Below are 11,687 nucleotides of genomic sequence, written 5' to 3'. Positions count from 1 at the left end.
GTGTAGCATGTCTGCACATTCTACGGCTGGTGCAGTCAGCTGTGACATACCTCCTCCCCCCTTTTTTCAATTTTTTTTTTTTTTTTTTTTTTAATTTTTTCATTGTTTCTATTTCGTTTCTTTTATAGCAGCGTGGTATTATATCAAGCATCGGGGGTTCTGCGATTCAAAGAATATAATAAATACCTCTCATAGCCACTCCCACACCACATAGAGAGTGACTGATTGACACAACACCAAACAATGGCTATGATGGAATGGCTTGCCGAAACATGGATTATCCGCATCCTCTTCTTCCTCATCGCCTACTATGCCGCCAACTCCCAGATCGACCGCGCAACCCGCAAGGCCAACTCCGCCGAGTATCGTGCCCGCAGAGCCGAACGTGCCCTGGAGAACGCCCAGTCGGACATTCGCATCAACGCAAACGAGTGCGTCGAGCTGCGCAAGAGGGTCAGCTATCTCGAAGAGAAGATGGACGAGTACGTGCGCGTGCTGGAGGCGCTGAGCGTGCCTTTCGCGTCGTCGGCCGTGGAGGACGACGGCGACAGGGTCGCGAGTAGAGGGGTCTGTGGGAGCAGTTCGGTGGACGTGGAAGCTCTGTCGGGCGCCCAGGTCGGGATCCCAGCGTCCACTGCACAGGCCAGGTTGGATAGTTCTCTATCACACAAACAGCAGCCCCAGCAACATCAACAGCATTACATTATAAGATCCAGCGATGGAGCCAAGGAGCCCACGGGAAGATCTTCAAGTTCCTCAGACCAATCCACCTCGTCCAGCCTCGAGAGAATATCCGGGCTCCGGGGCAGACTTGAATCCCGCAAAGACTCTGTGATATCAGCTTTGAACAACCTGCCTGGAAGGCGGAGCAATCGGGGAAGCAGGTCCGGAGGGATTTCAGCCAGTTCGATCTACCATACTATGCCAGGTCGTGCTCTTGTACGGATGGCAAGGAGATCGCGTTCAAAAGCTAGCGATAGTGAAGCTATAGAATAAACGTCCTGCGAGCGTGTGGCGCCGTAAAATAGCGATGGTGCTGCCAGCCTTGATGATACCGTTTGTCACGACTGTCGTATACTTATAGAGCGTACTCTGCGGATAACAAAATCTTCGCACTAGGTAGTTGTTTTCATGACGAACAAAGGCTGCCTCGTATGGAAGAACTTCCGTGGAGTGTGGGGTGAAGAGGGCTTTTGTTTTGCAGTTTATCTACACATACAGCATTAGCGGCTTCGTCTGACCTTTTGTATAATAGGAAGATTGGTATCGGGCTAGCTTCTTTTCGAATAGAATTCGGCTCTTCTGACTTTTTCCCATATCAAGAACGAGAAGTATCGATACCAGCCAATATAGGTTCTCAAAGAAAAAAAAAAAAAAAAAAGGTCATGAATTTCTTTCTTGGTTATCGAAAAGGTCCCCTATGGCACACGAACGTCGGAGATACATTTATGAGCCGTCAACCACATCACAACTTCGACAAGATCTGTCCGGCATCTCCACTGCCCAAAACAATCTCATCGCTACGATAATCCGGATTGAACGTCTCAGCATTCAGCGGATTCTGTCTGTGCGCCCGATCGAATAGGTCTTCGTATACCTTCCCATCATATCTCCCCAGAGCGCTGCCGTACACAAAAAGAAAAGGAGGGGGGTTAGCTACTTAGTCTATCAAATATTCCATTTCCAAGGTAGACAGGAAGGTAGTAGGTAAAATGAAACCCAAGCCTACACGTGTTGGTAGGTAGCCACATACCTATCGAGCAAGAAATCCGGGATCTTCCACGCATCCACCAGCCGGACTGCGTGCGGACGTATCCGGCCCATGAGCTCGAGTATGCGTGCGGACAGAGCGTCGAGGGCGTCGTTCGACACCGCTCCTGAGCTGCAGAATTCTCGGGCCTCGGCATCCATGGTGGTGAAGGCGAAGAGGAGGAAGAGGTCGCGGAGGACTGCGCGGGTCGTGGAGTCGAGACGTGCGGTTTCGGGGTTGTTGGGTTGGAGGGCCTGGTGGAAATTGAGGATGAGGATGGATTGGGAGTATGCTGGGGAAGAAGTGAAATAAGGGTTAGTTGTAATAAAGGAGAATTCGGTTTTCGTAAATGGGATGTGCGCACCTCGACTTAGCTTGTGGAAGTCAATGAGAAGGCTGTTCCAGGATTTCTTTTGGATTTCTCGCTGTTCATATGCTTTGAATACCTATTTTGTTCTCTCTATGTGAGTTTGATATGCTTCCGACAAATTCTAGCGGTGGGTGGGCGAGGGCCTCACAAGATGTGCTGTTCTCCACTCGAATGCCTCCAGAATAGCGTTGTCGTCTTCGTATACCTTCAAATTTAAGGTCTTCTGCCTCGCATACAAGTATCGTTTCAGGCTCTCCTCTGTTCGAGCACCTGCACGGCTCTTTGCAGACGCCGATAGAGCCTTGGCTTTCTTGATCAGATACCTAGCAACCTGCTGCGTGATCGTCCAGTTATCCCCTTCAACAGTCGGTTTGGATAAGTAGTTCGCGTTAAGCTGCACAAGACCACTTGCCCCGAACCCGTGCCCGCCCATAGCTCGACGGCAGATCTCGATACCACCAGCGGTGAGATCGGTGGCAAGGCTCTTCAAGCCGGATGAGGTGCTGTGCAGTTCGGCCAGAGTCTCGAAATCTCCGTTCTCTTCGATATTCTTCCGAGTTCGCGCGTATAGCTCCCCCATCGCCTTGCCGCTATAGTGAAGGGCAAATGCGGTGGCTAGCAGAGGAAAGATACGGACCTGCACGGTCGAGTAGTCCAGAACGGGCATTTCAGGGTCGGACGGATTATCTGAATCTTTGTCTCTAAACTGACGTCGGATGGATAGGTATCGAACAGCTACTGTGACTGCGCGAGCGAGGGCAAGCCTAGCTTCCATAACAATAGTAGCTCGCACCTAGAATTTTGTTACTACGATTTGATTCTATGTGTGATCGATAATGCTTGAAGTGAGAGAGCTCACATGAGTTAAAGAGCCGTAGACAACTTCTGGGTTTCCAGGCTTGGTATATTTACCGGTTTCCGGGTCTACTCGAGAATACCGAGAGAGCATTGCATCGTGAGGTACCCTGTCTCTCTTATCAATATTCAATTCTTGAAATGGAAACGGATATAAAAGGATATAGTTTCACACCTATGGTTATTGAACAACATGTACCCATTATCCATCGATGCATAGCCGTATTTTGGACCAATATCTCCAATAATTATGCTCTCTGGTGGCTGATGTGTTCTTGAGTCGCGGATTTGCACGATAAACGGATGCGGACCGTACGACTTGTACTTCGTTTCAGCGCCTTTACCCGATACAGGTAGCATCAGCTGGGCGACTGCAATCGCGTGGGTAGCGGTGCGCCCCATAGTCCCATTCCACCACTTACTCGCGGTAAGATGGGGGCTGTGAAGAATAAACTCCCTCGTCTCGGGATCCCATCTCGCTTCCAGCTCGATTCCACGAACGTTGCTGCCGTGGCCCAGCTCTGTCTGTGCATATGCCCCGATAATCTCCCACCTTTCGATCCTAGGCACCCAACGAGCTCTCTGGGCATCGCTTCCTTGCTGGCTGACAGTCGTAATGAACATCGCGGTATGCAGGTGGTACGGCAAGACATCGTCGCACAGATAAGCGGCCATGTGGTAGTCCTCCTCATCCCAGCCCAGTTTTTCCTTCAGCTGGCGGATCTTCTTTCCCCGGGCAAGGCCCAGTTTGTATCTGTCGGGCCTGGACAGGTTGGCCTGATTCGTCTTTTTGAAAACTGGCTCTTTCAGCAATACCTTCAGCACCCGGTCCTGTCGTTCGAGAAAGTCAGGAGTAAGAAGATAGCCGGCCAGCTGGTCCACTGGGATACTCGACCTGGCTCTCTCCTGCGCAATAATAGTCGCCCCGTCTGGAGGAGCGGGCCTCAGTGCGGCACTCCAATCAGGCTTGTCTGCCATTCTGAGTTATTGGTGCTCTCTTGCCCACGGAACTTCTCTTCGGCTTGGGGGACGATCGGGGCAGGGAACGAATTTAACGACAGCCATGTATGTATATGAACAGCTAGAAGTAGCCTCTGTCAGCCCTCCAATCGGGAGGCCAGACCACGCCGAGAGAAAGGGCATCATGATCGCGCCATGCCTCCTAGCCTAGGCACCTGATGAACGCGAAGCAGAGTGCCGATGCGGTATTGGCAGAAAGGCCGTTTGTTGAAGGCGCGAATTTGCCGGGGTAGCTTGGCCAGTCCGTGGGGAATAACCGGTGCAGGCAGACCATCGCTTGTCGGCTCGGGAATCCCGGGCAGGGAGAGCCAAAGGTTTCGGCAATCTTGTGACAAGCGAAGAAGATGGCCCGGTTGCCGACGGTGAAATTGCAGCTTGAATCTATAATTATAATCAAGCCACATATAGGAATATAAAACTAATAGCATAGCATCGCACACGGCATTAACTACCGTTTGCTCAAAATACCACGAAACTGCACGAGAAAAAGTAAAATATTGCAACAAAGTCCAGGAAATAGGAGAGGGCAGTTATTTATTCAACTAATTTATTAAAATAATAAAAAAAAAAAAAGGAAAGAAAATAAAAGATTTATTATGTTGGCCCGAGCCGCGATTCGAACGCGGGACCTCTCGCATGCTTGAACTTCATTGTTGAAGCTCGGGAAATTGTGGACCCGAAGCGAGAATCATACCAACTAGACCACCCGGGCTGCGGTGCCGGACTTCTCCTCCTTTGCACTGATGAATTATACTCCGTAAAGTCCCTCGATTACGACAATTGCTAGAGCTCGACTGGTTGTCCTAATTCGTGGTTCTCCGGCTTAGCGTCCGTGCAGGAACAAATCCCTGCAAGTCTGCAAAATTGCCAAATTCCCGAAGCTAACGAGGCTTCCTCGGGAAGTCAAATTTCGTAATGCCGACGCTGCACCAGTCCCGTTTGGACCGCCCCGGGGAAACCTGGGAGACAGCCAGGAGCTCCGCTCCGCGATGCGTGGGAACCGACGGAGATGTGATTGCCCTGGGCTGCCTGCCAAGGTTAAATGAATGGCCTGAGAATGCATAGCACGACATGAGAGTGTTGAGATATTCAACAAAGTTGGAAGATCTTACATGCGCATTATGCCACCCCGGAACATCAGCAACAAACCGAACGAAACTCCGCTGTCGGTCTTCCTCTGGGGAGGGAAGGACAAATTTGAAGCCCGAAAGCAGCTCCTAAAGGCCCTTACCACTAACCCCATCTTCTCGAAGCGCGCGGTTACTGTCCCGTCCCTTTCAAGAAAGGATGCCTGGGTGAGAGCCGTGCATCAGGCCCGTGAGCTGATCGCGCTGAAGCAGAAGGAAAAATGGAGCCATGAACAGTTTAGACAAGCTGTGGTCATGTTGGATTATTTCCTGCCTGTGCAGCCACAGTTCAGAAGTAACTATGCTCTGTCTCTGAATTTGATTTCTCTTATCGTCCTGGCTGCGGCTTGCCTGACATCTGGTTAGTATTCCTGTCCAACATGGAAAGGCAGATGAGCGATGAGCAGAAGGCGATTTGGATGCCCAAGGCCGAGAGACTTGAGATATTCGGCTCCTATGCGCAGACGGAACTAGGCCATGGTTCGAATGTCCGTGGCATTGAGACTACGGCGACGTTTGACCGCGACGCAGACGAATTCGTCATCAATTCCCCAACCCTGAGCAGCACCAAATACTGGATTGGAGCCACCGGTATCTGGGCGACTCATTCTCTCGTTGTCGCGCGTTTGATAATCCACGCCAAAGACTACGGAAATCATCTGTTCCTCATCCAGTTGCGGGACCTTGATACTCAGGAGCTGATGCCGGGCGTGGAAATCTACGAGCTTGGTCCCAAGGCTTTCCAGGGAATGGTGGGTGTGGATAACGGCGCCATGCAGTTCCACAATGTCAGAATTCCCCGGTCTCAGATGCTGGCGCGGAATGCGCAGGTGCTAAGGGATGGAACCTACGTGCCACCCAAAAACACGAAACATTCATACGGATCGATGGTCACGGTTCGTGCAATTATGGTTGAGGCTACAGGTTATGAGTTGCTTAAAGCTGTTTCGGTAGCGTATCACTACACCACCTTTAGGAAGCAATTCTGGAGGAAAGGGCAGGAGGAAGAAACAACCGTCTTCGACTATGCCAGTGTAAAGTACAGGCTTTTGCCGCTTTTGGCGCAGGTAATTCCTGGTATTATTTTCTCTTGCTGTGACTGGGCCCTAACTCTTGTCAATTCTAGGGCACCGCTCTCGTTTTAGTGGGCCAAAGTATCAAGCAGGCCTTTGATGAATACAGCAAGCTGGTCATTAACACCGGCGATTTCTCGCAGCTAGAAGATCTCCACCTTCAGACCGTCGGTGCCAAAGTCTACTCCACGGACATTACTGCACGAGGGGTTGAGACTTGCAGAATCGCTTGCGGTGGACATGGCTACAGCGCTCTGTCAGGATTCGGTCGCATGTATGCCCATACTGTCAACGCGGTTACCTATGAAGGAGACAATTACGTTATCTCTCAACAGGTGCCACGTGCTATACTGAAACATTACAATGGGTACGTATCTCTCCGATGATTGGGAGATCCAAGTCTTGACCGTATGCCCAGGAGAACCGAGAGTACCGTCCCAAGCCTTTCCTATTTGAGTTTTATACGGGACCCTGATGCCGCAGGTATACTCACCGCGGCATCAGAATCCGGCTGGTTTAAGCTAGAGAATCAGCAGTGGGTTCTCGAACGCCGGCTAGCTACATTAGTCAGGGCGCATCTAGATGCTACTGTCTGTGGGAAAGACACCAGCTTCACTGTCCATGAGCTCACTATGGCGCATTGCGATTTTGTATACTGGCGCGGTTTTTGGGATGTTGTTCGCAAAGCTGTCGGGTCTGAATTCAATGGCCCATTGGAAGCCCTGGCTCATGTGGTATGTTGTCCCTGCCCTCCCCCCCCCCCAACCAAAACCAATCCAATGCTAAGGTTTACATTTTCTGACTTTTTTGTAAAGTTCTCCCTCTCCATCCTCCAAACCGCCTACAAAGACATCTACTCACCGCACTCTCTTACCGAGCATCAACGAAAAACCCTTGTATCCGCTTACGACCAGGCTATCGAAACTCTCGCAGAGCATTCAAAGTCCATCATAGAGGCATATGGCTTTACGGACTTTGAAATGGATAGTGCCCTGGCCAGACCGGATATGGATCCGTACGAAGCGCTTTGGCAGGGCGCAAGGCAGAGCGAGATGAATAATTTCAGAGAGATTTGGCCTTTGATAGTTGATGCGAGGAAGATATGGGGGCGACTCGAAGGAGAGAAAGCAAAACTGTAGAGAATGTTAGGTTTCTTTGCATTCAGTGGCTAGATCCGCATCTTCACTTTTTCTTTTTCCTTTTTTTTTTCTTTTTTGGAGGGGGGGAGAATTTCTCTGGGATTCAGAGTAAAAAAGATGCCATTAAATTGGACTCGCCAATAGATGACCATGTAAAATTATTGGTGCTTACGGAGTATAGAGTACTGGTAATATATAGGATTATGTTGCCAACCAGTCAACAACTACTTGTCATTTGTAGATCTAGGGGGGCTTTATGTAGGGAAGGTCCTAGGGTGTTTGGAATTAAGGGTTCTATCTAGGAACAGCCGCGGTTGTCATTAGCCCCGAAATTGCCCACCAAGCTCATCTCTGCGGGTGTCCTGGTTCGACGGCGCGAATAAACATCAATTAGGGATTATGGAAATGAGTTTTTCTGATGTTAGTGACTGGGAAATAAACTTCAAATGATTTTATTGACCAAATTCAATAATGAACGGCTGTTGGCTGATGGTTAATAGTTTTTAACCTAACCTTCGACACGTTTACAGAGTACTGAGAGAAATAACTCCCCTAACATTTGCATGCAATACTAGTTGCCTTTGCTCTACGGAGTACGGAGTACTCCGTACTTCTTTTGGAGATCGCCCTGAATCGCCTGGGTTGGGTCTCTCCGGAAAGACATTCAACTGTTCCACTCTCCACCTAGTTAGGTACCTTAGATCTTTATGGCTGGGATCTCCGCAGCTATTGATGTACAACTGCCTATACCACAGAACTTCTTATCTCCACCTTGCCTTCCATCTTCCATACAGCTTTGAACAGAGAGATAGCTAGATCTATATTTCTGGAATCTTTGCAGCTATCAATGTATGACTGTCTATATCATCTTGCTGGGTTATTTGAGCCTAGAACCTGCCCACATCACATATTATTATAGAAGCTTTTCCCCTTCTGAGGCTTTTACTTCACAGAGATGAAGGACAACAGTATCAAGAGAGTAGAGAATTAAATAACACAGCACCCCATTCTTGCTTCACTATTAATACATCTTAGATCAGCATCATTATGAAGTCTTTACTGCCCAATGCACCTACAGACTTTCTGAGATAAGAATATGATGCATCTTTCTCTTAGTAAGTCAAAGACTCTTACAGTATGCATCAAGTCACATCCGTAGCAGCATATGTACACTGCCATATTAGAAGAGATTAAAGCTGTCAGATCTAGAAATCTTATAGTGGGCTCAGGGGATCTCCAGAGACTAACTACTCTGGATGGACCTGAGCTAAACAAGACAACAGAAAGAAAGTAGATAAGACAGCCCCTGCCACAAGCCACTTATCAGCACAGTGGCATCCCGCATAGCCGCCCAATAGGCGGCTGGGACAGTGTATGACTAAAACCAACCAACCAAACCAACCAAACCTAGTTAGGTACCTTGGAAAGCTGCACTGTTATGATCTGAAGGCAGCCTTATCTCCTGTGAAACACATCCATGAGACAGATTTCTGACCACACCGACTACAAAGCACTTTTTTTGAAAGTGGAGGAGGAAAGGAAACGGGCAGAGGAGGTAATAAAACAGGCAGAGAAGGTAAGCAAACAGGCAGAGGAGGAAAAGAAACAACAAATACAGAAACGATTGACAGAAGAGACGAAGCACATCCAAAAAACCACCTTTGAAGAGTTTGTTCAATATTGTCACAATCTACTTTCGTCCCCGTTGAGAGTTGGAAATACTGTTGAATCTATAAAGGGCAAAATACCCGCTCCCACTGGAAAATATTGTCCTTTACGACTGCGACCCTGGAAAGACTGCCGTCAGGCAACAAGAAATCTATGTCTCTGTCCGTCGATATCTGCAGCCGGCAGGAAGAGAGGCACCGCGGTTGTTTGTGTCCCTTCATGCGCTAGAATAACTTGCGCCGCGGTTCACACGTCGACTAATCAGTTGTGAAAAGGATATTGAGCATTATGAGCGGATAGCTGTGGAGGACCACGTGCATGATATTATTTCAGCATTATGCAAGATTCCTCAAGCCCGGGAAGAATTTGGTCTCGGTGATGGAGTACAGTTTGAAAATCACGGCAATTCACTGGATCAGGTTGAGGATGAATCAGAGGCTGATCCGTGGCGTTCCCAACCTGCTCAGTTCTGCATCCACCGAGTCGATGGCAATACCAAGACCTTGCTCACCACTGTGGAGTACACACCCCCCCATAAACTGTCCTTGGAGAATCTTCGCTCCGGGCTCCGACCGATTGATTTCTATCATGAGATCGTTGAATCGAACATCATTCCTACCGGCGGTCCGGAGAAATTAAGATACAATGCCACGCGGCTTGCTGGATCGGCTATTGTGCAGGAATACCATGTGATGATCCAAGAAGGGCTCGAGTACTCATATTTGAGCACAGGGCTGGCAAATGTGCAACTGCATGTCCCCTTTGATGACCCGGCCACCCTTTATTACGACCTAGGTGAGCCTAACTTAGACGTCGATGCGGATACATGGGGCTCTGGGGGGCCAAAGACAGAGATTGAAAGAGTGTTGTGCCTCTGCTTAATGAGTTGCGTCTCTCAAGTCCGTGGTCAGGCCTGGCGGAATTCTGCGCGGGCACAGTTACCAACCTGGGAAACCAATTTCAGCCACATTCGATCCCAGATTCCTGCAAATGAATTACGACAGAAACCCCCAAGCCCCGACTACGCTAGTACCGAGCCCACTAGCTCCGAGGAGTCTCCACCTGAGTACGTGCCTTCGTCTCCGGTCGAATCTCCTGTCGGCCAGGGCCGACAGGTGCCCACTCGATCCCGATTCAGCTGTGGACCTCCAAGTATTCGCTCTGGTGAAGATGCCTCCGACTCCGATTCTGACCTCGCCCCCCCAGCAAGACGAAAGCGAGGCTTCAGTCAGGTCACATCTCCCCCCCCAACTCAGCGCTCGACGTCAACCCCTCAAATGAACCCACAAAGGTCTTGAGGGAGCCAGTCCCATCCACATAACAATGAATTCTGCACACAGCTGTGTCTCCTAGGCCTACAGCAGGGTGGAGACTTGGATTCTCGTTGTCCCAACTTCGAGCTCCACCGGTCTGGGGCGCATGGCCACCAACACCCGATCAGTGCGCAAGACCTGGTGCTGATGCTCAAACGGCAGCTTGATCAGGACCTTGATCAGGACTGCACTCCAATGGGAGAATGTGGGGCGTACGGGGCGCCGTTCAAAGTCACCTGTGCTGCATATGGTTACACGGTTGTTGGTAAAGGAACAACATCGCGACTCTGGAAAGAAGTTTCACAGGAGGCTGAAATCTACCATGTTCTTCAGCGTGTACAGGGATCAGCAGTTCCGGTCTTTCTTGGAAAGATTGATTTGGCACAGATTTACTTCCTACATGGTGCTGGACAGATTCGCCACATGCTCCTCATGGGCTGGGGTGGAGAGAGTGTTGTCCATACCAAGCAAGATAAGAGTATCCGATCTGCCATCTCACAGTCCAAGAGGGAAATCCGCTCCCTTGGCGTGTTGCATGGGGACCTTCGGCCAGAAAACATTTTGTGGAATACAGAGCTGAAACGGGCTCTGATAATTGACTTCCATCGATGCACTCTATCTAATCAACCGAAGCACAGACGATCCCGACCTCTCAAAAGACAATTGTGTGGGCGTGAAGAACAGGAATCAAAACATATACGGTTTGTCTAAGCTGCGCCCAAAGGCCCGAAGGTTTCTCTAGAAATTTCTTGATTACCAACCTGAAGAGAATATTAGATTACACCCTGCGAGTGGATTTGACTCCTTTGAGGAATTCTTAACCTCGGGACTCTTTTCTCTAGATTTCCATAACTTGACTTTGATGAAAAGTGTCGTAAAGCGCATTTTAATTCAATCCGTTCTTGTTTTCCTTTTTGCGATTGGCCTCACTTTACGTTTTCCCACCCGCCTTCCATAATATATTCCTTTTATATTCCTTTTTTTTTTTTTGGTTGGGTGGGGGGGGATTCCCAAACGTACTGATTAATTTTCAAAGCTCGAGGCAGCATTATCTAGTCTTTAGTAGTCTTGGAAATGAAAAAGGATGATCTCAAGTGAGACAACATCATGTTAAAATTTTTGTAGCTTTTCTCAGGGGATACAACATAAAACTGAGAGACAAAGTGGTCTCCCCCAGTATCGTCTTTTTTGGATGCAGCTCAGTGTACACATAGTGTCTTGGTTCGAGCGTGTCTTGAATACTACCTTTAATGGCACGGGGATAATGCAAACAGTGTCAACAAGATGGGTTCTCGCGCATAGGACAGCTTTTGCTTGTGTCACAAATCAGATTTGATATCACAAGTGGGCTTCCTGTCCCTTTCATTGATTT

The 11,687-nt window shown here is 49.1% G+C and overlaps 5 protein-coding genes and 1 non-coding gene across 6 annotated transcripts; 4 read left to right on the top strand and 2 right to left on the bottom strand.

The window, feature by feature from the left end:
- Positions 1-243: 243 nt before the first annotated feature.
- Positions 244-996, top strand: D8B26_001351 (uncharacterized protein; the record flags this gene model as incomplete). The annotated part of the gene is made up of 1 exon (XM_003065364.2): positions 244-996. One exon carries the CDS (start codon positions 244-246, stop codon positions 994-996), a length of 753 nt encoding a protein of 250 aa, XP_003065410.2.
- Positions 997-1,382: 386 nt separating this feature from the next.
- On the bottom strand, positions 1,383-4,142 carry D8B26_001350 (uncharacterized protein). The gene is made up of 6 exons (XM_066123515.1): positions 3,151-4,142; positions 2,980-3,085; positions 2,269-2,913; positions 2,115-2,196; positions 1,754-2,042; positions 1,383-1,622 (listed from the first exon to the last, which is right to left on the bottom strand). Exons 1-6 carry the CDS (start codon positions 3,951-3,953, stop codon positions 1,466-1,468), a joined length of 2,082 nt encoding a protein of 693 aa, XP_065979589.1. The 5' UTR covers positions 3,954-4,142; the 3' UTR covers positions 1,383-1,465.
- Positions 4,143-4,596: 454 nt separating this feature from the next.
- On the bottom strand, positions 4,597-4,707 carry D8B26_001349. Its single transcript has one exon. It is a non-coding gene; the product is annotated as a tRNA-Pro (tRNA).
- A 409-nt stretch (positions 4,708-5,116) lies between these two features.
- D8B26_001348 (uncharacterized protein) lies at positions 5,117-7,387 on the top strand (the record flags this gene model as incomplete). The annotated part of the gene is made up of 5 exons (XM_003065362.2): positions 5,117-5,417; positions 5,489-6,189; positions 6,249-6,562; positions 6,614-6,929; positions 7,011-7,387. 5 exons carry the CDS (start codon positions 5,117-5,119, stop codon positions 7,332-7,334), a joined length of 1,956 nt encoding a protein of 651 aa, XP_003065408.2. The 3' UTR covers positions 7,335-7,387.
- A 1,424-nt stretch (positions 7,388-8,811) lies between these two features.
- On the top strand, positions 8,812-10,300 carry D8B26_001347 (uncharacterized protein; the record flags this gene model as incomplete). Its single annotated transcript, XM_066123514.1, has 2 exons — positions 8,812-9,207; positions 9,278-10,300. The coding sequence occupies 2 exons, from the start codon at positions 8,812-8,814 to the stop codon at positions 10,298-10,300; spliced, it is 1,419 nt and encodes a 472-aa protein (XP_065979588.1).
- A 162-nt stretch (positions 10,301-10,462) lies between these two features.
- Positions 10,463-11,026, top strand: D8B26_001346 (uncharacterized protein; the record flags this gene model as incomplete). Its single annotated transcript, XM_066123513.1, has 1 exon — positions 10,463-11,026. The coding sequence occupies one exon, from the start codon at positions 10,463-10,465 to the stop codon at positions 11,024-11,026; it is 564 nt and encodes a 187-aa protein (XP_065979587.1).
- Positions 11,027-11,687: the final 661 nt, after the last annotated feature.

This window comes from Coccidioides posadasii, chromosome 1 (assembly GCF_018416015.2).
Source record: "Coccidioides posadasii str. Silveira chromosome 1, complete sequence".
NCBI classification, from domain to species: Eukaryota; Fungi; Ascomycota; class Eurotiomycetes; order Onygenales; family Onygenaceae; genus Coccidioides; species Coccidioides posadasii.
Note: the sequence above shows the minus strand (reverse complement) of the source record. Positions and strands in the feature narration are given on the sequence as shown.

Coding starts and splice junctions, on each gene's coding strand:
- D8B26_001350 (XM_066123515.1), bottom strand. CDS start 3,953: ATGGCAGACAAGCCTGATTGGAGTGCCGCACTGAGGCCCGCTCCTCCA. Junction 3,086..3,150: donor ATGTTGTTCAATAACCATAG/GTGTGAAACTAT, acceptor TAAGAGAGACAG/GGTACCTCACGATGCAATGC. Junction 1,623..1,753: donor CCGGATTTCTTGCTCGATAG/GTATGTGGCTAC, acceptor TGTGTACGGCAG/CGCTCTGGGGAGATATGATG.